Source organism: Pezoporus occidentalis, unplaced genomic scaffold, assembly GCF_034315485.1.
Source record: "Pezoporus occidentalis ecotype Australia unplaced genomic scaffold, CSIRO_AGI_Poc_V1 ctg133, whole genome shotgun sequence".
NCBI classification, from domain to species: domain Eukaryota; kingdom Metazoa; phylum Chordata; class Aves; order Psittaciformes; family Psittacidae; genus Pezoporus; species Pezoporus occidentalis.
This window is the reverse complement of record NW_026913136.1, coordinates 5,211,218-5,238,496: the sequence shown is the minus strand read 5'-3', so window position 1 is coordinate 5,238,496 and position 27,279 is coordinate 5,211,218. Positions and strand designations below refer to the sequence as shown.

General features: G+C 37.8%; 1 protein-coding gene across 1 annotated transcript in view; it reads left to right on the top strand.

The window, feature by feature from the left end:
- Positions 1-18,730: 18,730 nt before the first annotated feature.
- LOC134158768 (lysine-specific demethylase 4C-like) overlaps positions 18,731-27,279 on the top strand; it is a 132,439-nt gene continuing 123,890 nt past the window's right edge. Inside the window, exons 1-2 of the mRNA XM_062609068.1 lie at positions 18,731-18,809; positions 25,583-25,776. Coding sequence (XP_062465052.1) covers positions 18,756-18,809; positions 25,583-25,776 — 248 coding nt within the window. The 5' untranslated portion in view covers positions 18,731-18,755. The remainder of the gene's footprint in view (positions 18,810-25,582; positions 25,777-27,279) is intronic.

Here is a 27,279-nt window from a genome sequence, read left to right as displayed (position 1 = left end):
TGTTTGGTTTGGCTATCAAAATCACTGTACGCTGACAAATATTCATGAATGCTGTGCATAAAGTTCCTGTTATTGAGGTCACTGTGCCACAGAAAAAAAAACCAACTAAATCTATTTTTTTCTGTATATTTTGCTGCTAAACGTTGTTTAACAGAGTCTGGGATTTCCATGCCAAATATCTCTTACTGTGCATAAGAGATGCTCATATTCAGACCCCCTGCTTTTTAGAAAGATACAGAGAATTGTTAGGTGTGAGAAGTCTGGTTTATGATAGGTGTTTGTTTCCAAGAAACTCATTCATCAAATTTTGTGACGCTGGAGCCAAAAACAAGTGTTATGTACAAAGGTCTGCCTTTATTATTATTATTTTTTTTTATTTATTTATTTGTTTAGACACATACAGATCACAGCCCTTGTTCTCAGTTGCTCTTAAAGCAAACTTTTGATTCAACCAGTTGCAGCAAGTGGCTCGTTGGGCCTTGTGTCATCCTTGCAGGGCTGCAGAATACATTCGAAACATCCCTGTTCTCAGTATGCATCTGTAGCTGCAGTTAAGATGGTGCAGCTTCAGTTCTGTCATGACGATCAAAGTCCTAGGCATGAATAAGTTTGCTGAGGTTAGTTGGGCTATTGGAGAGGATTGCAAGTTGCCTGGAGGTCTGTGCAACCTCTCTACTGGTAGCTGGGCTATCTTGGGGCCTTTTTAGCCCAGCGTATTGCAGAGAGGTAAGCAGTAGCTTTCTACTGTGTCTTCTTGCTGGCTTCTTTTTACCATTGTTTTTCCCTCAGCTGCAGTTGCATTCTTACCCTAAATTGTTTCTTTCCATTCACAGACTAGCGTATTTGTGTCCGGGCAGTCTGTAAAAAGAGCATCTGCTATGCTGTCCCTGACAACATGCTGCTGCCTTATTGCTGATGCCTCACAGTAACTCAGAAGAAGAGTATGCCATACAGGCAATCACCGACTGACATGATTTCACAGTATCACAGTATGCTAGAGATTGGAAGGGACCTCAAAAGATCATCTAGTCCAATCCCCCTGCCGGAGCAGGAACACCTAGATAATGTTACACAGGAATGTGTCCAGGCGGGTTTTGAATGTCTCCAGGGAAGGAGACTCCACAACCTCCCTGGGCAGCCTGTTCCAGTGTTCCGTCACCCTCACTGAGAAGAAGTTTCTTCTCAAGTTTAAGTGGAACCTCTTGTGTTCCAGTTTGTACCCATTACCCCTTGTCCTATCATTGTTTGCCGCTGAGTAGAGCCTGGCTCCATCCTCGTGACACTCCCCCTTTATATATTTATAGACACTAATAAGGTCACCCCTCAGTCTCCTCTTCTCCAAACTATAGAGACCCAGCTCCCTCAGTCTTTCCTCATAAGGGAGATGCTCCGTTCCCTTAATCATCTTTGTTGCCCTGCGCTGGACTCTCTCCAGCAGCTCCCTGTCCTTCTTGAACTGAGGGGCCCAGAACTGGACACAATATTCCAGATGGGGTCTCACCAGGGCAGAGTAGAGGGGAAGGAGGACCTCTCTCGACCTACTAACCACCCCCCTTCTAATACACCCCAGGATGCCATTGGCCTTCTTAGCCTCAAGGGCACAGTGTTGGCTCATGGTCAGCCTGTCGCCCACTAGGACCCCCAGGTCCCTCTCCCCTACACTGCTCTCTAACAGGTCGTTCCCCAACCTATACTGGAGCCTGGGGTTGTTCCTACCCAGATGTCCATGAGAGCAGGGGTATAAACCTATCAGAAGTTGCACATAATGAAGCACTGAATCATTCACCCCCTCATGGATTTTTTTTTTTTTATCTGAATGTGGATGCTATTAATGATGGCTCTTTTCTTCAGACAATCTATTTTTTCTTAAAAAAAATACGTTTGTTTTTAAGAACTAAGAGGCTGCATAGCTCTAAGCAGTCATGAAGTCTAGCAAGGAATAAGAAAGCTTAAATACATCAAAAAAACTATTTTATCAAAAGGCATCCTGCATGCAGTGTGTGACTAAAGATCTAATTTGAATATAGAGTATAAGACTAAATAATCATTAAAAATGTGAGCAAATCGTAATTGCACTAATATTTTCATGTCTTCATTATTCATGTGCAATAGAAGTCTATATAGAAGAAAATATGTCTTTGCACTCTAGTTTACTGTAGCTTCACTCAAATGCGTTTTTAAACAGTTACATTTAAGCAGTTGAAATTTCCTTCTGTTTGGCACTGATAGGTTTTTAATTAGTTCAGAAGAAGTCTCAGTCCTGTTGCTGAGAGGTCAAGTAGAAGTGTGTTTTAACTAGGCCTGCTGAGCTGACTTGTGTGTTTGTTTGTTGTTGTGAGTTTTTTTATTTTTTAACATTTTTTGTGATCTGACATTTTGTGAGTGGTGTGGGAAAAGTATTTCCCACTTCTCCGTCCCAGAAGAATATACAACTCTTTAAGGTTATGCATTTCTTCAGCACTCATTCTTGTATTTTGCCTCTGAATTGAGCCAATCTTGTTGTCCTCTGTTGCTAACTAGTAGCATTTTAAAAATTAAATGCCTGCCATAGCTGAAGAGTTTCAGAATTCACTGTACATAATCACTGATGTGGAAGATTTAAACCTTGTGGAAATTATCTTTTTTAGTGCATGTTTACTGTTTTGAAGCATTGATATAAGCCTGACATGCAAAGATTTGTAGGTGAAGTTGTCAACTACTTTTTATGTTTCATAGAATCACAGAAGTTATTCAGGGCCCTGGCTCCACTGCCAGGCTGCCCTCCTGGGCAGAAGATTTCTCCTTAGCTCCAGTTTGCATCCCCTATGTTTCAGTAAATGCTCACTGTCTTTCACCCTCCTGTGATCCACCATTCTGGCTCTCTTCTGGTAACCCCTCAGGTATTGGGGAGCTGCTGTCGGTTCCTCCTGAAGCCATCTCAGCAGTTCTCAGGCTAAATAAGCTCATCTCACGTAGCCACCTCATTCTCTTTACCCTGTCTGCCTTGATGAACTTCTGCTGAGCTTACTGCTTTTTACATGGATACTTCAGAAAGAGAATCAGATGGGCATAGTAGCTAGGTGTGGTCTGGTGAGAACATGATAGTCACTTTTGTTAACCTGCTGGCTACCCTGCTGCTCATATAACTCAAGATGGTGCTGGCCCTTGTTGATGCCAGAGTGTGTGGCTGGATTACATTTTGGTTGCTGCTCCCCAGCCCATCCATCCCCACCCTCTATCATTGCCAGGGCTTTGCCTTCTTAGGGACAGGATTCTGCATTTCTGAGGACTAACTAAATTTCATTAGCTTCCTGTCAGCCCAGTCTACTACCTGTCCAGGTCTTTCTGAACATCACCCCTGCCCTTGCATATCAGCTGACCCCCTAGCCTGGTGTCATCTACAGACTTGACAGCATACCCCATCATCTCCTCCAGGTGACTCAGAAATATTAAGTCAGTCCCAGGATGTATCCTTGAAGTACTCCGATCTTCAGATCAGTCGTACTTCCTTCTGATCTCCAGATCAGCTGCATGGAGCTGGATGGGTTGAGTTTTGGCAGCACTTTTAACTCAGCTCTGTCCACTGGTTCATCTCCTTCTTGTGCTCTGTTGCTAAACATGGAAGGTGGAGGGACCTTGTGAAGACTGCAACTGCTTTCTTAAGCACCTTGGCACTGTTAGTGCCTCCTGTCACTACATCGCTCTTTCCATTCAGCAATGAGCGCATCTTTTCTTGACCAGCCTTTTATTACTAGAACAGTTAGAAGCTCTTGTCCAGCGGGGATGGGTGAGTTCTGCTTTGTTTTCTTTTCTAGGCAGGTGGCTTCAACATGGGGTAGTAAAGCATACCATGCCATGTCCCACGTTGTATTTTCTCAATCTGTGTGTTAATTACCAAAATCAGTGTCTATTAAGAGTGTTGCCATGATCTTATAAAACTGAGTGGAATAGAAGATTCATAATATGTAGTAGATCAGACAAATAGTGCATGTTGATAACCCTACCTCTATTTATTGCCAGTATTTCATAGTATATGCACAAACTAGGTTAATGTACACTAAGTGATATTAGGAAAAATGGCATTTTTCCTTTTTTTAGTAGATGACCAACTTTTATTATATATGCGGTATTGCCCGCTTATTTTACCGTATGACAGAGCTACATATACCGTTAGGAGTGATTAAAAAAAATAATTGTATTCTCTGTGTGTCACTTTTGCTGCATAGGTAAGATGACACCTTCCTCTGTCAAACTGAATAGGAAGCTAGTTTGTCATTTCTGTGTGTTTAGTTTCCTTTGGGTGGTGGCCCAGTAAATGGCCCAATAAGCGCTGATGATTGCCTGAAACAGAAAATACTACCTGGAAGTTTGTAACCGACTTTATGTTAAGTCTGAGCATTCAAAGGTGGAATGAAGTACAAATGTCTTTGGTCAGTGCTTTTTAATCCGTCTTCCAAAAATATCTGCAATGAGAATTTGGCTGTGGGCTGGTAACATTTTTTTTTTTTTTGTAATTGTTTCTGAGCTACTATAAAAAAAAGCTGAATTGAGTGTGGCTGAATTGCAATTTCTCTTTTATGTTGTGTTTCAGTACAAATTACATAGTCTCAAGCTTTGCTGTACCATAGATAACTTGTCTGATCCACAGTGATTCTCAGTAGTGTTGAACCTCCTGGTGCAAGTTACCCTGAATTCTGTCATTTTCTTCTATAAATATTAACCCTGGATTAAAGTAATGTGGTACTGTAGCTGAAGTTGTAAAAAAGTATATTGGTTCTAGTATATTGGAATGTATTGTCATCATTTCAATCTGCTAACAGTTAACGTGTAAACTAGAACTGTCCTGACAGACAGAACACATCATCTTTACTCCCTGGTTTGTTTTGTTTTTCTTCTGATCTTGGTGAGATTTCCAAATTGCCATCAAAGATCTGTGGAGACAATTAATTCATCTGTGCAGGATTTACTATTTTACATTAAAATTACAGAAACTAACTGGTGGTGTTGAAAAGCATGTTGTAAAATACAAAAAGCATTCCAGACCTGGAAACAAGGTAAATGTTAAAGTCTTCCCATCACCTGTACTGGTAACTTTCATAACGTGTATCACCTGGTTAATGGTAGTGCTTTATATCATAGAATCATAAAATAGTTATGGATGGAAAGGACCCTAAGATCATCAGTTCCTGTCATGGGCAGAGATGACTCACACTAGACCATGTTGCCCAAGGCTCTGTCCAACCTGGCCTTGGACACTGCTGGGGGTGGAACATTTACCACTTCTCTGGGCAACCTGTTCCAGTGCCTCACCACCCTTACATTAAAGAACTTCCTCCTTATATCCTTATATATTTTGATATCCTGATATCCTTCCTTATAACCTGAACTTCTGCTGTTTTAGTTTGGGTTACTCCTTTTCCTAATCCTGAAGTCCCCATATGTTCTATACCTCTATCTTGCTGTGCTTTTTGAATGAGGAGAGAAGAAAGTATTTTGAGGCAGCCATATAGTCTGGAAGAAGGAGAGGCTTTAGTCTCTGTTTGAGTCAAGACCTGTAAAACATGCAGAGCAGCTTAGTACCAGTGTATGAGACATGGTCTTACATCAAGGAGGAGATTTGTGTATGACTGCGTTGGAAATGTGCTGCATAGAACAATATTGTAATTCAATAGCAAGTCTGTTACAGAGCTATTATGAGGCTATTGTTATGTCTAAATAACTAAATCTCCCAGTTGTCAGGGTTAAGAAACAATGCACATGTTTTTAATGCAGACAGCATTACTTCCAAGCCTAGCTTATAATGATGTGTTTGCTTGTAATGGCCTGGAGGGGTTAATTCAGACAATTAAAATGGTTAAAAAAAGCATTATTGTCTGGAACATGTTTGAGGATTATTTGCAGAAACCAGGCAGATATAGGGATGGAGACTACATGCTTGATCTGATTGTTTAAGCATTTTTCATTCAGAGTTATCTGTTCCTTGAAGATTAAAACCCTTGTGTATAAGAGCTGTGAAAAGCTGTGTTAATTACTGGTCACAGTTTCTGAAACAAAGACTTTCAGGCAGGCTGACTTGTAGTGCATAGTTTGCTTCCTGTTACAGATCTAAGCATTGTCTCCTCTGGTGGCTGTGAGAATTGTGAACTTTCAGGATGCGTCAGAGAAAGAGTCCTGTTAAGTGAAGCAGAAAAATCTGAGGCAGATTCGTTTGTAATTACTACAGATCCACTCTCTCTTCCTTATTTTATTAAAATGTAAAATAGTTGCTGATTTTCCAAGTTTGGAGAAACTTTTATTGCCCAGAAACCTGGAAATGCTACTTGAGCAAATGAAATTTTTTGAGTAACAGGATTGCAGACAGAGCTGGAAGTGTAGGAAACCTTAAGCACAAGTATTAAAGCTGTGAATTAAATCTGGGTCTAAGAAGGTGGTGGAGTGGTGGTAGTGCCTTATTGGTAATATTTTGCTGTTTGACAGCATGTCTGTTTTAAAATTATTATTATATTGCGTTAGATGAAGAAATTGATCACCTCTGATTTTGAATGCTGAAACTGTAGTCCTTTACCTACTTGACAGTGTGGGTGAGAGAGGCTTTTTACTGTATTTTTCTCTGTGTGATGCTGTCTCACTCCTAGTGTTCATATTATCTCCGATATGGAGAAAAACATCTCTTAGTCTTAAGTGACATTGCAGAAGTAGGAGAGTGCTGTGACACAGGTTTTGATGGACATGTGCTAGCCACCACAGTATCAAACTTTTCTATTTTGTTCACTTGTTGAGTGGTTTAAGAAGGTAACTCTCTAGGGTAAAAGTAGCAGGAATGGCTGCTGGCAGCACTTAGAAATGATAAAGTACCGCCAAGACCTTCGGTCTGCTTAGACGATAACTGTGAGAACCCTGCAGGATGTTACTGAATAGAAGAAATGCAATTTTAAATAGTATCAGTAACAACTTTTTTCTGTTGTTGTTGTTTTTGTACTAGGGATACAAAATTGTCACTGCCGTAGTAGAAGACCATAGTAGTACTCATCTGAAAGAGTGTGCAATTCTTATCACTTACATCCAAGAAAAGTTAATTCAAAAAGCTGTTGGAAATTTAGAAACCTTCGTTTATTGACTTGGATCAGAGCTGAAGAGATAGCACAGGCATGGAAGCAGGATTGAGAAGCAAGCTAAGATTTTATGTGTAACTGTGTTTTAGCTTTCTGGTTTTCTCCCTGTATGCATACTTTTTATGTCAGCTGGGTGTGTCCAGGACACCAAACTTGTGGATAACCAGATACTCTGGTTCTGTTCAGACCTGGTAGGTTTAGAAACATTATCCTTGAAGTATTAAAGTGTTCCCTCCAGTACAAATATAAATGAATCACATCGGCAACATATGAATAGTTAGGCTGGTATCACAATTTTTATGCTTGGTAGAAGTGAAGTTCCACATTGGGATCCTGTAAAAACAGTTTAGAAGGATGTAACAAAATACGCTCTCTTCTCTAATATTGGATAGAGCAACCTGGTAGGTCAACTGGGGAGAAAGATAGGGTATAGGTGTAATTCTGTGGACATCAACTAGAACTGTAGAAGTACATGATAGGAATGAATTAGGCTTATTTTTTTCCAGAGATGAATGCTGAGTTCCTGAGCAGGAGGACAAGAAAGGGAAAAAAACCCAAAAAAACCCAAACCTTTTGCTTCTTGTACAATAGAAATAGCCATTCTGCTTTCATTTTGTTATTAGCAACCACTTGGTTTTACTTTTTTTAAACTGAAATGCTTCTTGTTACAGTCCCCAGAAATGAAGAAGCAACGAAGTCTCAACCTGCTTAAAAGCTGTGGTTTTTTTTAATTTATTTTTTATTTTTCCCATTTTCTGTATGGTTAGCCTGAAAGACGTAAGCATTAGAAGCAATATAAACCTCATGATAGCAACCATATTTGGTAGGTACCTAGCAAAAGAGGTTAGTTGTGGATATTTCTATAGTAATTGCAGACCTTTTGTTAAGTGATTTATTTCATTCCACTTGATAAAATTAACATAAGCCTGCAGTGTGTGCTTGCAGCCCAGAAAGCCAACCATATCCTGGGCTGCATCAAAAGGAGCATGACCAGCAGGTCAAAGGAGGTGATCCTGCCCCTCTTCTCTGCTCTTGTGAGACCTCACCTGGAGTATTGTGTGCAGTTCTGGTGTCCTCAACATAAAAAGGACATGGAACTGTTGGAACAAGTCCAGAGAAGGGCCACGAGGATGATCAGGGGACTGGAGCACCTCCCATATGAAGACAGGCTGAGAACGCTGGGGCTGTTCAGCCTGGAGAAGAGAAGGCTGAATGGAGACCTCATAGCAGCCTTCCAGTACCTGAAGGGGGCCTGTAAGCGTGCTGGGGAGGGACTCTTCATTAGGGACTGTAGTGATAGGACAAGGGGTAATGGGATCAAACCTAAACAGGGGAAGTTTAGATTGGATGTAAGGAGGAAATTCTTTCCTGTGAGGGTGGTGAGGCACTGGCGTAGGTTGCCCAGGGAGGTTGTGAATGCTCCATCCTTGGTGGTATTCAAGGCCAGGCTGGACAGAGCCTTGAGTGAGATGGTTTAGTGTGAGGTGTTGCTGCCCATGGCAAGGGGTTGGAACTAGATGATCTTAAGGTTCTTTCCAAACCTAACTATTCTATGATTCTGTATATGAAGAATGTGAACTTTTGACAGAGCATTTTAGCAGTTCTGATTGCTATATTCATTAGGAACGTTATCCTTGAGGAAGAAGACGTAGCATATAATAAACCCATCACATTTCCTTCTGTATTTCTTCAGTTGTGAAGAAGTTGCCTTTTTAGAGTATACAGGGTAGAAGATGTGGTATTTGCCAAGTTAATGTTTCACAGGAAAATGATTTTTAAGATGAAGTTTGTCTTGTGTTAAGAAAGGTTGTCTTGCTGCTGTTCTTTCCTGTAACACAAACATTTCAGACGTATGTGTGGTGAATTTGGATAAGAACCATTTCTGACCAGGGTTTCAATCTTTCCTTTTAATTTCTTTTAGCTTAAATCTTCTGATTTTTTCTGTCTTGCATCCAGTTTTACTTTCCCCTTAAGCTACCTGTATTCACTGAGCTTCTGATTCTGCAAGGCATGGTGCATACTTAGGATCTGTTGAAGTCAACAGAAGCTGAAGAAACTTTACATTTTCTCAGAAGACAGCTAAGCTTAGAGAGAACTTACAAAAGAATGTAATTTGTGGTCCCCCTATCTTCCCTGTTGTGATTTCATGACTGTACAAGTCCAAAGCTTAAGTTACTTGTTTATTTCCGGTAGGGTTGGTTACACTTGAAAAGAACATGCAGTAATGCTCCCCTTTTTGTGTCGCACTCTTCCCAGCAGCAGGTCTAGTGTTCACTGCATGTGTTTATTAAGCATTAATTCTTTAACTGTATTTTAGTGAGAGAGTGCAATATGGTATGTTCCAGTGCAAGAATCTTAATTCCTACACAAACATATGGCATAGAGTTATCTACTTGAAAGATGGAACAATCTGGTAATAATTTGGTAGAGTGACATCTGTACAATAAAATAAGATGCTGATCACACTGGAAAAGTAAATGCAAAAGTTTTATACTAACTATTCTGACATCATCAGAAAGCCATTATCATTCCTCCATGGAATGTAAAAATTTAATGAGCTAATTTGGTCTTATCGCATGCAATATAAATAAAAAATAACCTCACTGAGTATTCAGAGACCTATGCTGAACACAAAACTTTTAAGTACTATTTTCTTGAATTTGGACTTCAAGCACTTGCATATGTTTAACAGTAAGGGAAAATATATTAGCAGAAAACTAAAATTCTGTGGTCATTTCCATCCTTCACTGAATATGTTTGTGTATTATGTTCTGTTCTCTGTATCGTTTAATATCTTCTCTTGGTCTTGCCGTTAAGATATGTAATTTAACACCAGTCTTTACTTCTGGGAAAAAAACATTTGCACTAGGACATAATTACAGCTTTTGCCTGAATCTAATGAGAATGTTGATTCTTTGAGGGCAACATGAAGTGTATTCCTGTTAGAATGCTAGATATCAACTTGGAGAGAAATCTCCTGCAAATCAAAACCCAAACCCATGAAGGTTGGCAAGGAAGCATCATAAAGGAAGCATCACTTTATTTTTGAATGCACGTGACAGAACGCCAAGTTGGTAGCTCTTCTGTTTCAGGCATCACAATGGAGCATTTCACCTCCATCATCAGTTTTTCAAAATGGAATGGAAATACTCAGAAATTTAGATACTGCATTGAAACTGAACTCAATTCTGTTCATCAAGTTGGGATTCTTTAATTAGAACTGGTACAGAATGTAAGCTATTGTTTTCTTTGACTGAAATATTGGTAGCTTTTTAAATATGCAGCAAGCAAGGAAAAGATCTATTAAAAGTTATGGAAACGTGTAACAAATTCTGATTCTCCTGCTTTAAGTTGGTTACTACATTAACGTAGTTCTCTATTAACTATCTGGTTATATAAAGAGAAAACTTTACTTTTTCAGTGTAAGTGCTTTAAGGACGGGGTAGGGCATGAGTTGATCACAGTATTTCAGTATTGCAATACTTAGTTTCTATAAAATGTATTTAATGTAGAATTACAACAGTCAATGCTATTTCATATTGATCTTTTTATCTCCTTTTAAATCTAGTTTTGCCACTTCAATTTGCTGTGTCAAACAGCCAGGAAAAATGGCTTTTGCGTTTCTCTGTGGAAAGCTACTGCTGTTAAAACTTTATTTTTCTTTTTTTTTTTTTTTAAGAACATATTTATGAATGTAGTGCGTATTTATGTAGGTTTTCTTCATGGCAGTTAATAGATCACGATAATGTTTTTCAAGGCATAAGTAAAAGAGCTGCATATAGTGATTTCCTTTGACAAATCTATATTTACGGCTTCTTTTTGTGGTGTTGCTGTATAAGACATAGAGATTTGGGCTTTTTTTTTTTTTTTAAACGAGAAATATTGGCTTAAATGAGCTTGAATTATTTTAGGTTGGTCTTCAATGTCAGCCAGCCTATGGAACTGATATCAGCTCTATTTTTGATAGATTTCAGGCTAGCTGCAGGTGGGGGATATAACATTTCATAGAAATGTATGGAACTGTTGAAAGTTAATACAGAGTTGATGCAGAAATCACTTTTACTCTTTGGACATGTTCTGTCTGATTAATAGACTTTTCACAGATTAAAAAGCAGCTGCGGTATCATACAAGACCATTTGTTTGGTCTTGTCAATTCTCTTTGCCAAGTACAAACCCCCAGTAAAGAGTTCTCAGAGCGAATAGCATGTAACACAATATTCTTTTGCAGGAAGTGCAAACAAGATATTTCTATGACTTTAAAGCCCTTAAATTTCGATTGTAGTTTTATTTATTTCAGGTGTAATAAGTGTATTTTTTTTTAAGTGGACTGAAAATTGGTGAAAGAATACATTTCATGGTTTGAAAAAACCATAGTAATGTGAATTCCATGCATAAAGTCTTGTGCCTTTCTGATTAAAGCAGTTATTTTTAAGGCTATGACAGCATCAGAAATGTAGTATTAAAATTTTTATGCTCACCCAAATAATTAAAAATATTCATATTTAATATCCTAGATGAGCTGATTATGAGGTGGTAAATCTGATTACCTCATTGTCTGGAAAACATCAAACAGCTACTCTTAATAAACTATTTATCCTAAATTTTGGGCCCAGTCCACAGGAAGGTAACCACATTTGTGTTTTGCCTGTAGAAGCATTGTTACTTTTATTAGATTTTATGACTACAGATTTTTTTTTATGTCCCTGCAGCATTGTGGGAAAATATCTCCTATTTATTTGACAGAAAAATTCAATAAGCAGCATGTCATATTGTCACTCTTTCACAAGCAGAATGCCGATCTTTTGTCAAAACATAATTAACAATTGGCTGATAGCAATTGTGATTACTTTAGAAAGTAATTATTGAAAGAAGGCATATAGATCTTAAATTATGCTTTTTATCTTTTACAGCCACCCAAAATAAGTAATGATAAAATGACACATATTCTTTATTGTATTCTGTTTAATGCAAAAATAACTAAACTAAGCATATTGTTCTATGAGAGCAAAGTCATGGTCTTAATGGTGTGATGCTTTTTGAATCTACTTGCTACAAATGATCAGCATTTGGAAACATTTTTGGCAAGCTCTTCTCACTGCATCATAACCCTTGGCAGAGAAGTTTGTAAGCCGTTTGTGTTCACTTATGCAGCCTTTTGCCCTACCTATGTGCCAGAAAAGTGTTTGTAAAAGTTTGCCAGTTAGCACACGTTTAATTGTATGCAGATCTAAAAATATTAAAGCATAGTAAAGAGGTCTTGAGCACACTTGGCATGTCAAGAATCACCCATGACTACTTGTTGATAAAGATAAAACTGTTTTGAACACACTTTTTAACAACCTCTTGATGCCAAGGGGTTGTGGTATTGTATGATATAAGTTGGTATAAAAAGGTCAATAGTGCAGTAACCTCATCAAGAAACTAATGATACCTTTTGTGCTTTGCAAACCTACAGATTTCTGCTCATACTACCTTCCCAGCTTTAGAGGATGGCTAGAGGGATCTTGTGGATGTATGAGTGTGGGAGAAAGACCATGAATGTATGTAGTGGTCTGTTCTTTCAATAGCTGTACAGATTTTGATTCTGAAGTTCTTTTAATGTTCAGTACATGATGGCAATGCTCTACAATATCAATTTTTTTCATTCTGTGTTTCCTGAGCATCAAGGCACAGTCCGTCTAATGCAGCAAAAGGTAAAATCGCAGAATAAAATTACAAAAATAGTTTTTTTCAGAAGTGTTTATTTTTTTTTTTAAATTTTCTGTGCAATTTTTGATGCTACCAGACACTTTTTGTGTCAATAAGTTAACCATCTAGCCTACTTCTGAACAGGTTAATGGCAAGTGAATGCTTTTATTCCAAGTAATGCTGATACTTGGAGATACTAGTTACACTAGGCTTTTGTGAGGCAAAGAGCTAATGGATTGAGAGCAGTCCTGTTATGTCTTTGGTTCAATACATTTTATTAAACTAGTCTGTGACAAGTAATGCTCATTTTCAATTTCTTATCTAATAATGAGCGTGCATGCTTCATACTGTATACCAATTTCATACTCATTCTTACCTGTTGTAACACTTGGTGATACTTAGTTTTCTCTAACTCCCATTCTCTTTTATGGGGCGATGAACGTACAATAATATATATATATATCTTGTATAGCTACGTATATAGCTGCAGAGTTAGTGTGTTTGTGTTTTTTTTTTTATTGTTCTCTGAAAAGCTTGACCACCACTAGAACAGAATTGTTAGTTCTTTTCTCGAGAAGTTTGTGCTTTATACCTGTAGGTTTTAGCATAGGAACCATGGTCACTGCAGCAATCTAACCACTTCAGTGAAAAGTGAAGTAATGTGTATATTTTCAACTGTAGGGCATGGTAAATTATCTGAGGTAAGAGGAATGCTGGTCATCATCTTCTGTCAAGTCTTTCATTTGATTATCATTCTTTTAAAAACCATGAGCCTGAAAAGCTTGTGTTGTCAACATCATTGTTCCTTCATTTCTCTCTTCACTTGAGTGGAAGGAAATTCTGTCGCTTTGAACGGTCTGTCATTTTTTTTATTTTTCATAGGAGTTTAAATTGAATACAATCTCTGTTTACACTGACCCTTTCTGTTTGTCTATCATATTTGTTAGCTGGAAACTCATATTTTCTAGGAATGGGTTCAATTTTCCATGACTATTGGCAGATGTTTCTGTAGGATCTTCAGTGACAGTGATGTATTTGTTGATAACCCAGTGCTTGCTAGAAGGGACTTTGCTTCACATCAGTAAGTCTGTTTTTTTGTATGAGAGCTTTAGACAACAGAAATATATTCAGTTTCTTCCAGAAAATGTCTAGAGGTTGTTTCATCCTATTTTGAATGCATGCTTCATGCAATGAATTTTCCTTTGGTTCAGCTACTCTTTCTTTGCAGCAGCAGAAATACATGAAGCCCGGGTTCCATTCTTTTGATTCATATTTTTGCAAGTTATGTATTTGAGTAATTTTTATATTTGAGCCCAGTGTTCCAAGATACTACCTATAAGAGCTGGGTTGTAAGTTGATTTCATTCTTTTAGTGTTGTTACTGTTTTCATGCTCAACTTGCCACTTCTGAACCCTGGTAGGAACACTGGAGATGTTTGGTTCGTAGGCCTGCAAGATGGCTTATAGCAAGCATGTCAATGTCTGAACAGGAAAACTTTTGATGTATTTTCTGTACAGGTTTTATTTATTAGAGGAAAAAGTCATAGAGGATTCTGTAGTTTCTGTCTTACTGACATTTTCTCCTACTTTCTCATTCTTTCCTACCTTCCCAAACTTGGACAACCTGCGTTACACAGCCTATCTTCTTAATGTGGCAACACAGGATTACTCTTGGCTTCTTGCGTTACTTAACAGAGACAGAAAATCTTCATTTTGATGATTGTTCTAATTCGATGATTTTTCTTTCTTTTCTTTTTTTTTTTTTTAAATTTTCTTTTGAGGCTGGAGATGATTGTTTTTTTAAATTGATTTTATTTTCTTTTTAATATCACAATGCTCCCTTGCTTACTTAATTTGGATTCAAATAGTGAAAGAAATTTACATCACTACAGTTTCTTTTCTTTCCATCTTTACTTGGAAAGGGCAAGATATATAAATAGGTAGATGTAGATTAATTGAAATTTCTAGGGTATGGCCTATTATTTTTTATTGCTATTTTTCTGCTCTCTTTTATATCCCCCCCCCCCCCCCCCCAAAGAATTGAAATAGTTGGAGAACCTTTTTTTTAAAAAAAAAAAAAAAGGATAAGTAATTTTAAGAACTGGGAAAGTTATTCTTTCCCTCTGTTTAGTTTAGAAATGAAGTCTTTACATCTGGAACAGGGAACTGAAAATCAGATATATTCTAGTCTTAGTTCTGACTGTGGCTTGTCATATGACCTTCACAAACAAGCCTTTCTGTGTTCTGGTTTCTTCTCTATTACCAGGAAGAAACGTTAGTATTTGCAAAGCATTCTAAAACTCCTGGCATGAAGGTGCATAGAGGTACAGATTTTTTCATCCTCTTTTGGAAGGTATATAGGTTTTCTAAACATTGTTCTGCTTTGCTGAGCAAGAATACGAATGGAGTATCTTTGGAAGACATAAACTCGTGCTGGCCAAAATGTGATTCAGTAGATTGAATAAATGTCTTAGGTGTTAACTTTTGCAGTTCTTATGCTCTGTGATTTTTTAGTTAAGAATCACATTTAAGAAATAGAGCAGTGAGGTTATTAATTTATAAGGAAATTGATTGATTCAGCCCACTGAGTGCTATTTGCGTGTTTTCAGAACCTGCAAGATGTACCTAAGTGATGAAATTTGGACATTTAAGTCTTGAAAAACTGAGCCAAGCTTTTGCAAGAATTTCTCATATGCCTTAAGAGAAACTTAATGAGTATGGTGGTGCTTTACACATGCTTTACATGAGACTTGACCATAGCTTTTCCTTCTGATTGGAATTTCATTGCTTTCTTCTCTTTCCCCCAGGCAGAAGCCATTATGTACTGTGATTTACCATTGGTAACATTAATTTGCTGGTTTTAACATCCCTTAATGCAATGTTCTAGATGCTGAAAGGTGAAACTTGAGAAAAATGTGTCATGACATTTTAGAACATCTTCAGAATGTTTAGAAAAAATATTTTGTGAACTTTAAAAAGTGATTAATCATTTTATTAATATAAGGGCAAGTTAATACTCCATTTGCTATGCTGTGCTTCAGCAGCAACAATGAGGAATGCTCATCAGATCTAAGGCTATAGATGGTTTTTAATAGTATTTAGTTTTTAATATGATCTGTCTGTGAGCATTGTCACATGTAAATGCAACTGATTTTTAATAGTGGCAGCTAGGTTTGGTGCTCTGTAAAATAAGACTTGTGGAAAAAAAGTGTTTCTATACTCATCTGGTTATATTGCCATGAATCTTCAATTATTATTAAATGTGAACCTGAGTTTGAAAAAAGAATTCTGAAATCCTTGCAATAATTTGAGTTGCTGGAATAACATTAGTAGTGATACACTGATACCTTAATTGTGCCAGAAAATGGTCTTAAATAATCCACCCTGTGGAGGTAACGGTTTATTTTAGCCAATAAACAAAGCTCCACACTGATAGGAAAAGTTATTATTCCTCATCCCATCTACTTATACCAGGTTTATATCTGTGTTTCTTCCCAGAACTTCCATTAATCTGCAATATGTTCTAATTTGAGCTTTTTCCCAGCTGGTGTGTAGGAATACAATTTTAAAAATTGATAACCTATTGATTTTCTTTTGAGTTAATTTGGAATACAGATGGAGTATTTCCTTACTAGGTTTCCTGTTATACTGACTTCTTACCTATAATATATTACAAGTATCTCTTTGCCATAATTAATGAACTAAGGATAGATGTAATTTTTAGAAATTGCTAAACCTGGGTATTCTGTGAACTCCTTTTTTATGCTTGATAGTACTAAACTTTCTGTAAGTAAATCCATGATAGTGAATGTGGAGTTTGTGTAATCAAGGTGAGGCATGACATAATTATGGGCCTGTATTAGGTATTGCACAACTACAACTTACTGTTTATAATGAGATGTGTATATATATGTATTATTGCAAAGAGCACTTGTAGGGGATATTTTAGAGTTGGTTAATTCTGATCTGCTGCAGACAGAGATTAATTTCTTTAGAAGAAATTATAACTTCACAGGGTCAGAATTCTTCCATTTTAAAAAACAGAAATTAGAAGACAGTTTAAGGGACAGAAGCCTTCATTTTCTGGATTTGAGGAAGTGTAGACCAAAGGTACTGGGAAAGGGAATGGTACAGAGCTAAGACAGGCATGGAGCAGGGGTAGTTGACACACAGCAGAGAGACGAAGACTCCAGACAAAGGGTTTCTTTGTATAGGTATCAGGGATGGATGGAGAAATGAACATGAGTTTCTCGTGAGACCTCACTTGAAGTATTGTGTGCAGTTCTGGTGTCCTCAACCTAAAAAGGACATGGAACTGTTGGAACAAGTCCAGAGGAGTGCCACGAGGATGATCAGGGGACTGGAGCACCTCCTGTATGAAGACAGGCTGAGAAAGTTGGGGCTGTTCAGCCTGGAGAAGAGAAGGCTGCATGGAGACCTCATAGCAGCCTTCCAGTATCGGAAGGGGGCTATAGGGATGCTGGTGAGGGACTCTTCATTAGGGACTGTAGTGATAGGACAAGGGGTAACGGGTTCAAACTTAAAACGGGAAGTTTAGATTGGATATAAGGAGGAGGTTCTTTACTGTAAGGGTGGTGAGGCACTGGAATGGGAAGGTGTGAATGCTCCACCCCTGGCAGTGTTCAAGGCCAGGCTGGAGGGTTGGAACTAGATGATCTTAAGGTTCTTTCCAACCCTAACTATTCTATGATTCTATGAGTGAAAGAAGAGTAAAATTTGGGCTAGAAATGCAGAGTAAAATCAGACTGAAAAGAAGAAAGTTAATAGCTAGTGATTAAATCTCAAAGAAGTAAGAGAAGTACCAGTAAAGATACCAGTAAAAGATTTATGGTAACAGGACACAGAAGGGTATTATAGTTGTGGAAACGTGAGAAATTATTTTCAAGACGTGTTAAAAAAAAAACATATCCCAAAAAACAACTAATGAAAAAACCCCACAACTCAAGGAAAACCCAACCCCCCCAAATCCGCAAACAACCCCCAAATCAGCAGTGAACCTTAACCAGTTGTCTCACAGAGATATCCTTTTAACTATTTTCTTTGCACTCAAAAGGGTTGAGGTTAGTTGGCAAAGATAGTTCGCACTGCATCAAACCTAGTAGCATGTACTACAATAATCCTGCCTTTCTTCTCCTTTCACCCTTAAAATTAGTGGATAGGTGTCAAAACTTTGCAAATGACAATGCTTTCCAGTGTATTAATCTTGTTACTGAGAATGACTACTTGGATTTAGAGTTCATTACAACCTGCAAAATTACCAAAGGTAAAGCCCCTTTTCTCACTGTATATTGTAGTACCTTTCTGCTCTCATCTTTGGCTCTCTCCAGCAAGTTCCTTGGATTATAGACCAATGCCTAGCTTCCATTTTGAATTTCATCAGTTTTCTCATCTGCACGCCTTACTCATATTTAATTCAGTGGTTTCTGGATCACATAGAGAAAGAAAGTATAATCAAAAAGGCGTAACAGGCAGATAAAGAGAAAGGAGGGCTGGGAGGTGGAATGTTTTCAAAAAAGGATGGGGTTCTCTCAGCTGTGTCCTGTCACACTGTTTCTGTTGCTGGGTTTCAAAAGAATGGGAAGAAAACAGCCACATTTTTTCAATAGCATGTGATGCTGGTGGAATCACTTCAACATAATATAAATTGAGTCTTTTTTGTAGGAATGTGTAGGTAGCATTATGTGTAATATAAATTGGAAATAGGAATAAAGTTAAAACCAGGTGTTTTGTAATGCAGTATTTAAATACTGGACTATGAATACAAATAATGAATTTGTGAGAAATATTTTATTCTGTTATTTACCCCAAATGTCTCAGAATATATATAAAAAGAACCCCAGGAGAGTGGTGTTTGAATTTGAATTTTTGTTGTGTGTGACTGGATGTGTTAGGGAAAAGTGAGTGTACTCTCTGTGGCTTGCCAAAGGATGGCTTGCTTTATTGAAGCTTGCATGGATGGCTAACTGGTATCAAAAGATTTCTGCAACACTGCCTACAAGTTGCCAGAAGGTCAGTGAGAAAATATATCACTGCCTGATTCTATAGCAAAGAGCAGTTACTGCTACTAGGGTTTATTAAATCCTCTCTTCCTAACAAACAGTACCTATCAAGCACTTCTTCTATAGATAGTCCACAGGAAGCAGTTCCAGTTGCAGCAGCTTCAGAAAGTTGTATATCAAAACACATTTTTTACAGTTTGAACATGATTTATTTACGGTATTACATGAAGAGTGGAATATAGTGGGTCAAGTAGTCTGTTAAGTGCAGTTGAAGGTAAGCTGGTAAGAAGCATCTGAATTATTTAAAATGTCTCCTTCAATAAATACATCATTGCAACTGTACCATGAAGAAAGCTTTAATCATTATAAGCAGTTAGGAAGGTAAAAAAATATAAGTGAAAAATAGCTTGACTAGATCATTTTTAGAGTATGCTTTTTAGATTGGGACTTAGGTAGTGTATAAAGAAGGTTACCAGCCTAATACTTGTCTCACTCTGCTAATTTTTGTGTTTGTTATGTTTTGTAAAAATCCATTTTCTCTTTACAAAGAAGATAACTTTTCATGATTTCTCTTGACTGTTAATTCTCACACATGCTGTTCCACAGGTGTATAGAAAAAGAGTTTATATACGCTGTGCAGTTATAATGTAAATTAAGTGCTTCTTTTTTCATGAAATGATTACGTAAAGAAAGGACAAAAATTTAACCTAATGAAGTACTACTATTCTTCTTCAGTTTAATACTTTAGACAAATTTTAACTGAAGTAGATTTCAGGTGTAGTGAAAATCACATTTAATTAACAAAATCCAATACTGAGTGCCAGCTGTTTTGAGCGTAATGTCTTTAAATAATTTAACACTGTAGTATAACAACTGATGTTTAGATTGAGAAGATATTTTTGTGGATGAAGATATAATTTTACATCTTAAAGGTGTATAATCAGGTGGTATACTTCATTGAAGTAACATAGAAAAGTGCAAATCACAAAGGCTTGACTCTGGATATGCATTTCTGTGCTTACAGCTGTAGTACTGAGAACTACTACTCCCCTTCTACTATTCAAATTATAAAATAAACCATCTAGTTGCTTTCTGTTACAGTAAAATATTATATTACCTACCGAGTATCTATGTTAATTTTAAAAATCTAGTGATTCTGTTTGATGAAAGTGTTTAATATTAATGATGAAGTATTAGAAATACCTTAAGACATGTACTTGATTCTTAATGGTATAAAATGTTTTTCAGGAGCTGTTCTTAGATACTAGTAAAGGTGGCAGTGGGTCAGTGTGCTGCCGATTCAGACACGAATTCTGTTACCCAAGTGAGAGCAATTGTGAGAAAAATGTCCATATTTTAAAGTGTCCTTATGTATGTGTCTTACTCAGATATGTATAAGACTGGAAGCTTGTTGTATTCCTTTAGATTTTCCTGAGTCAGAGTCCAAAATGGGAAGAATTTAACACTATTTTTAGGGGGGGTTGGTTGTTGTGTTTTTTATTTTTATTTTTATTAATTTTTTTTTTTTTGCGGGGGGAGTAGAACAGAATATTTTTTTTTTGTTTGTTTGTTTTTCATTCAGAAATGTCAAGTATTTGAGAAAATTCTTTTTGCTGAGTACATCTCTCCTAGGTAATTTTCTTATATTACAAATATATCTCACCATTTAGTTATATCAGTTAAAATTACTGAAACATTCTTCTTCTGATTCATTGCTATAAAGGTTTGCAACTACTAATAAATTCTATTTGAAGTGCTCAACTCCAGGCTGTATCTTTATGATAAGATAAACAGTATTAATAACAATAATAATACTATTAATAATGCTGATATTGATGATGGTAGTTGTAACAGTTTAACAGTAAGAACTGTGAGAGAGTTGTTCCCGTAAGTATTCTGGTTGCTAATCTTTGGTTGAAGAATATGTATCAGACTAATAGTACTTCATATAGAAAATGATTCTTTTCATTGGAAAGGTGATGTTTATCTATGGCAACATCAGTTGTATTTTACATGGTGATCCAACAGCTTCAATTTTGCATTTATTTTGAAGAATATTAAAACTGCTTCCAAAATTATAGTGATCCATGGAAGCATCACTGTGAGTATTTTAGCAGACTGTTGCATGTTCCCTTTGTATCTGTCCCTGGAGGCTTCTTCAACAAAATGACATTTAGTTTTGCTTCAGAGAGAATCTTTCATTCAGTTTTTTGTCTTGGGAGCAGAAAGCCATATAACTGTCAGCTACAAGTCAGTCAAATGGGAAATGAAGAAAAAACATTAAAATCCATTACTACCGCCACCAAGAAGAACAAAATAAACCTCCTCCTGATTATTTATCAAAGCATCAAGTTTTTTTGTGGTGTGTGTGCACGGAACTTTTGTTGTTGGGTTTTTTAATTTTTTGTTTGTTTGCTTGTTTTGTTGTTTGTTTGTTTTTTTTTCCTAGCCTCCTTTTAGGGAATATGAGTAGAAATTGTTTTAAGAACATATCTGCTGCCATTGTCTGACACGATACTTCCAAATATTTCCACTCTTCAGTGCCTAGAAGCCTGCTCTGTATTTTCAGGCAAGCAGTGATACTGTTGAGTATGATGTTCCTCCATAACTTTTTACTCAGAAATGTATGTTTTTTAAAGTTTTAACTCTTCTAAAGAATTCTATGATATTTTTAATGCCTGCTTGTTTTTAAAAATAATTTACAGTAGTTGCATTAAAATGTAGTGGAAACTGATCAGGGATTACTGAAAGGCAGAAATTCTGTGCCTCATTTAGACATAATTTATTTTGAGTCTGTTCATGTATTGTTATCATCATTTGATCATAGAATGCATTTTATTTCTTGATATCTTTTCTTTTTAGATACTTCAAGGCTGACTCAAGCAATTATTTTCTTCCAAGCCACTAGAGGTCTCGTTGTCTAATAGCAAAACCAGTAATCCTCTAAATCTTTGCTTTAACAGCCATTTCTGTATGTAGCAGCATGGCTGGAATATGAAAGCATTTTGTGTGTAAGGGGAGGGAAAACGCCATGCTGATTGTCTTTGTGCTACAACTTTTCATTTTTAAAAGTTAAAAATATTACAGTGGACCATCTGTGCACCTTTCCAGTATACAGTAGTATCTTCATAGCTTTTCTATTACTATGTATTGTGAATGATCATGAACTCTCTGGGTGAGACACACTGTTTAAATAAGGTTAAGTCTCTTACAGAATGTGTCCATACCTGCATACATGCATGTTGTTTGAAAATAAGGAAAATTCTGATCATGGTTTGGGTAAAAACTTCCATTGAAGGCAGCTGCATAAAATTACTTTCTGTGTTAAATTTCTTTTCTTGTTTCCATTCCAACTTGCATTAGAGGGCAGTGTTCTGAGCATCCAACATGTTGATGTTGACATATTGGAAGAAAAGCAACCATTTTAATGCATCTTGGATGCCTGCTTTTCATTGTGTAGCTTGTGATTTTTCAAGAGGAAAAGGTTGGATTAGAAATGGAAGTAGCAGTTAAAGAAATTTGTATCCAGCACATAGAAAACTAGCTAGTAGAAAAGTTGCATTCAGTCCCTTGTGTGTTTCACCTTTTCCGTGGTTAAACATTGGGTCCTGATGAGATCCATCCGCGGGTCCTGAAGGAGCTGGCAAATGAAGTTGCTAAGCCACTGGCCATCATATTTGTGAAATCATGGCAGTCAGGTGAAGTTCCCAACAACTGGAAAAAGGGAAATATAACCCCCATGTTCAAGAAGGGGAAAATGGATGACCCGGGGAATTACAGGCGAGTCAGTCTCACCTCTGTGCCTGGCAAAATCTTGGAGCAGATTCTCCTGGAAGGCATGCTAAGGCACATGAAAAACAGCAAGGTGCTTGGTGACAGCCAGCATGGCTTCACTAAGGGGAAATCCTGCCTGACCAATTTGGTGGCTTTCTATGATGGGGCTACAGAACTGATGGACAGGGGTAGAGCAGTTGACGTCATCTACCTGGACTTGTGCAAAGCATTTGACACTGTCCCACATGACATCCTTGTCTCCAAATTAGAGAGACATCAATTGGATGGATGGACCACTCGGTGGATAAAGAACTGGCTGGATGGCCGCGCACAAAGAGTTGTGGTCAATGGCTCAATGTCCAGCTGGAGACCAGTAACGAGTGGTGTCCCTCAGGGATCGGTGTTGGGACCGGTCTTGTTCGACATCTTTGTTGGTGACATGGACAGTGGGATTGAGTGCGCCCTCAGCAAGTTTGCCGATGACACCAAGCTGTGTGGTTCAGTTGATACCCTGGAGGGAAGGAATGCCATCCAGAGGGACCTTGACACACTTGTGAGGTGGGCTGATGGCAACCTTATGAGGTTTAACCATGCCAAGTGCAAGGTCCTACACCTGGGTCAGAGCAATCCCAGGCACAGCTACAGGTTGGGCAGAGAAGAGATTCAGAGCAGCCCTGCACAGAAGGACTTGGAGGTGTTGGTTGGTGAGAAAATGAACATGGGCTTGCAGCCCAGAACACCAACTGTATCCTGGGCTGCATCAAAAGGAGTATGACCAGCAGGTCGAAGGAGGTGATCCTGCCCCTCTACTCTGCTCTTGTGAGACCTCACCTGGAGTATTGTGTGCAGTTCTGGTGTCCTCAACATAAAAAGGACATGGAACTGTTGGAACAAGTCCAGAGAAGGGCCACGAGGATGATCAGGGGACTGGAGCACCTCCCATATGAAGACAGGCTGAGAAAGTTGGGGCTGTTCAGCCTGGAGAAGAGAAGGCTGCGTGGAGACCTCATAGCAGCCTTCCAGTGTCTGAAGGGGGCCTATAGGGATGCTGGTGAGGGACTCTTCATTAGAGACTGTAGTGATAGGACAAGGGGTAACGGGTTAAAACTTAAACAGGGGAAGTTTAGATTGGATATAAGGAGGAAATTCTTTCCTGTTAGGGTGGTGAGGCAGTGGAATGGGTTGCCCAGGGAAGTTGTGAATGCTCCATCCCTGGCAGTGTTCAAGACCAGGTTGGATGAGGCCTTGGGTGATATGATTTAGCATAAGGTGTCCCCTGCCTGTGGCAGGGGGGTTGGAACTAGATGATCTTAAGGTCCTTTCCAACCCTAACGATTCTGTGATTCCATGATTCTATGATCACTGGCTTAAAAAGCGGTGATACACCTAGCTGTAGCAAACTTAGGAAGCTAGATCTTGCATGTGCCAGTTTTTTAATGTATCTGTTTACTGAAGAAAAATACAGTCTCAGTTTTGCCCTTTAGCAGAGTCATTTAGCTGTAGTGCTAAAAGTTTGTCCATTAGAAACTATGTGTTTTAAACTGTATGTTTTTAAACTATTTGTTTAGCTTTTAATTGGAATAATTACTGAATAATGTACTGGATTTACGTGGCAAGGTTTTCATAGTGTAGGGTGGCTTCTGTGAGAGGGGATCAGGAGCTTACTGTATGTTGAACAGAACCAGTTCCAGCTGGTTCCAAAATGAAGCTGCTGCTGCCCACAGCTGAGCCTGTCAGTGGTTCTTTTGGCATCCCTATGATAGCATGTTTGAGAAAGGGTGAAAAAACCTGTACAACAGCTGTGAGAGAGACGAGTAAGGAAAATGTGAATGAAACAGCCCTGCAAACACCGTAGTCAAGGGGGAAGTTCAGCTTGAGGAAAATGGAATGTGGGGGATGCTCAAGCTGAGTCTGCAGTGGTAGTTGGTCAGAGATCTTCCTGTCCTTATCTCAATCCATGAGCTTTTTCATTCTTATTTTTCTCTGCTGAGGAGGGGGAATGAGAAAGCAGGTCTGTGGGCACCTGGCAGCCAGGCGAGGTTAAACCACACAGCAGTTTGTGCTATGGGCATGGTGATTTACTTATTGCAGTCTCCAAATATTAAATATTATGGATCATTAGGTACAGTAACTTTAGTCTGAAAATTGTCTCAGCATCTACAGTATTTCAAGTGAAGACTGCATTTATGTGATCGCCATTAAGAGTTTATTCAGATAAGCCTAAAATACTCTACTCATATGCCTAATTTGTAAAGAAAAGCAGTATGGAAATTCTTTGGGGGACTAAAGTCAGGGACCAGAGGAAGGTTGATTAAAAAAGGACTTCATGAGATTTTAGGGTCTGCATTGCACAGGTCAGACTACATGTTTATAACACAGCCTTCTAGACCTTAAACGTAACACTCCCCTTGCTTGTTTCTTCCTCTTTGTAGAAAAACCTGGGTAAAACTGTAACTTGATATGTACTTGTATGCATTTTCTTTTGATGAGTTAAAAGCTAGGACTGTAGTCCTGTAAAGACTTTTGGGCCAGGTGGATACTACATGAGTTAGTTTTAAAGATAAAATTGTGGTGCCACTGGTAATATGTGCAGTCTCTGGATTCAACAACTTACTCTGCCTAAAACTATCAAGAACAGCTAATAGAGCAAAAAGACTTGCTGTAATTTCTTTCTGGTCTTAACCTGTAGGAGTTAATCAAACAGTGTAGTGTCCCGAAGTGCCTTTGTGGAATCCTAGTGTGTATTCTTGGTGTGCATTTATTCAGATATTCATTTTATATTTATACATATATACATACATTTACAATATATTTCATATTTATACAGTATTCATTATATTCTTTTGAACTATCCTTAGCCCTGAAGAAGTGAGAAAGAGGGGAAAAGGAACATTCTGATTAAAGTAGAGCTGGTTTTCACATGTGGGATTTTTATTTTGAACTTTCTTTACTGCAAACTGGAGCATATTCTCTTACTTGTCATTTACATATTCCTGTCTTCTCTTGCAGTGCACTTGTAGGAGGGACATGGTGAAAATATCTATGGATGTCTTTGTGAGGAAGTTTCAACCAGACAGATACCAGCTGTGGAAACAAGGCAAGGATATATACACTATTGATCACACAAAACCAACTCCTGAATCAACACCTGAAGTAAATACCTGGCTACAGAGAAGAAGGAAAATAAAGAAATTTCCCCAGAGGTATTTATATATATGCTCCATTTAATTGTCTTCAATATAATGTCAGTTTCCTTTTTGTTTCAGTTTTGACACTTTCGCTAAACTTTTTTTTTAATTCTTTTTTGAAATTCTTTTACCTAACCAAAGTTTGTTTTTCTGTTTTCTATATTAACACAAACTTGGGAGAAGCAAGAGTGACTGTAAAAAATTAATTCAATTTACATGTTATGTATACAGCTGAAGTTGGTGAGTATGGGGAGCACCAAAAGGCATGCTAGCGTGGTATTTAGAATCCTTCTTTCATAGAGATTATTCTATTAAAATTTTCAAGGTGTGAATGGTTGCCATTGTTTATAGTGACATCTGCAACTGAAAGACAAGGAAGATGTCTCCTAAGAGTTGAGGAAAAAGTTAAATTGGAAAAATTAATCATGAAGCTGTGGTAGAATCCAAACATTTGTGTGAAGTCTCTAGCAGGAGTCTTAGCCCTCACTTCCATCATCTCCAAGGAGGTAGCACTGCATTTTTGTCACACTCTCAAGAGTGCTGCAGCCCAGACCTCTGTGTTTACCACAGGTCTATCACAGATCATAATTTGTCGTAAGGAAGGCCTTGATCTCAGTTGTTGGTGCTGACACCACTAAGAAAATTCGGAGGAAAATGGCAGCTTGTCACTGGAGCTGTCAAATTGACGTCTTTAATAGGTCAAATTTGACCTGCTAAAGCAGTTTCGCAGCTGGATCTATTTTCGTGGCGTGCATCATGTTTTTTCTTTGCATTGTAGAAAAATTTTTTCTACACTAATGTTTGTGTGTCTTAGCAGGATCTTTATGTTTTTTTTTTCCTTCATTATCTAATGAAGTTTTATTTGCTTATTGTGGGGTGCAGTTTGCTGAGTTAAAGATAATACTGAATTTTTAAGACCTTTTTCCTCTTTCAAATCATCTTACAATATAGTTATGTTTAAAAATTGCTCTTAAGCTGAATTTCTTAATTTTCTTTGTCAGTTAACGTGTGTATGATTTATTGAGGAAAATGATAGGAAAAGCAGACTGATAAAGAAGAGGACGAGCTGCCACTGTAGTGGAATATTATAGTTGAGAAGTACAACCCTGTGTTTGTTCTGGATAAGAACAGTTTGTGGGGCAGAATCAGTTCTTGAAGGCAACCAGTGAAGCAGCTGGAGAGCAAATTTATTAGTATGTGTATAATATTAACCCAGGTAGAGAGAGAAGAATTCTGTTGGTTACTTGAATGTTATTTTGCCTGTAGTATGTTTCATTGTATCCAGTGTAAAGCATATCACATTTGGACCAGCAGTGATTATTTTGGTAGTCTCTTACAGCTAAACAGTTTTGACTAAAAGCAAAGACTTTATAATAATTCTGTTGAAAGTTTTATCATATGAGCGCATGGTCTGATTTCTTGCACTTAGCTAGGCTAAAAAACACTATTCCAATGCTTTTTAATTCTTGAGTTGGCTTTTGTTCAGGCACTATAACTGTGTATTGAAAAGAGAGGATA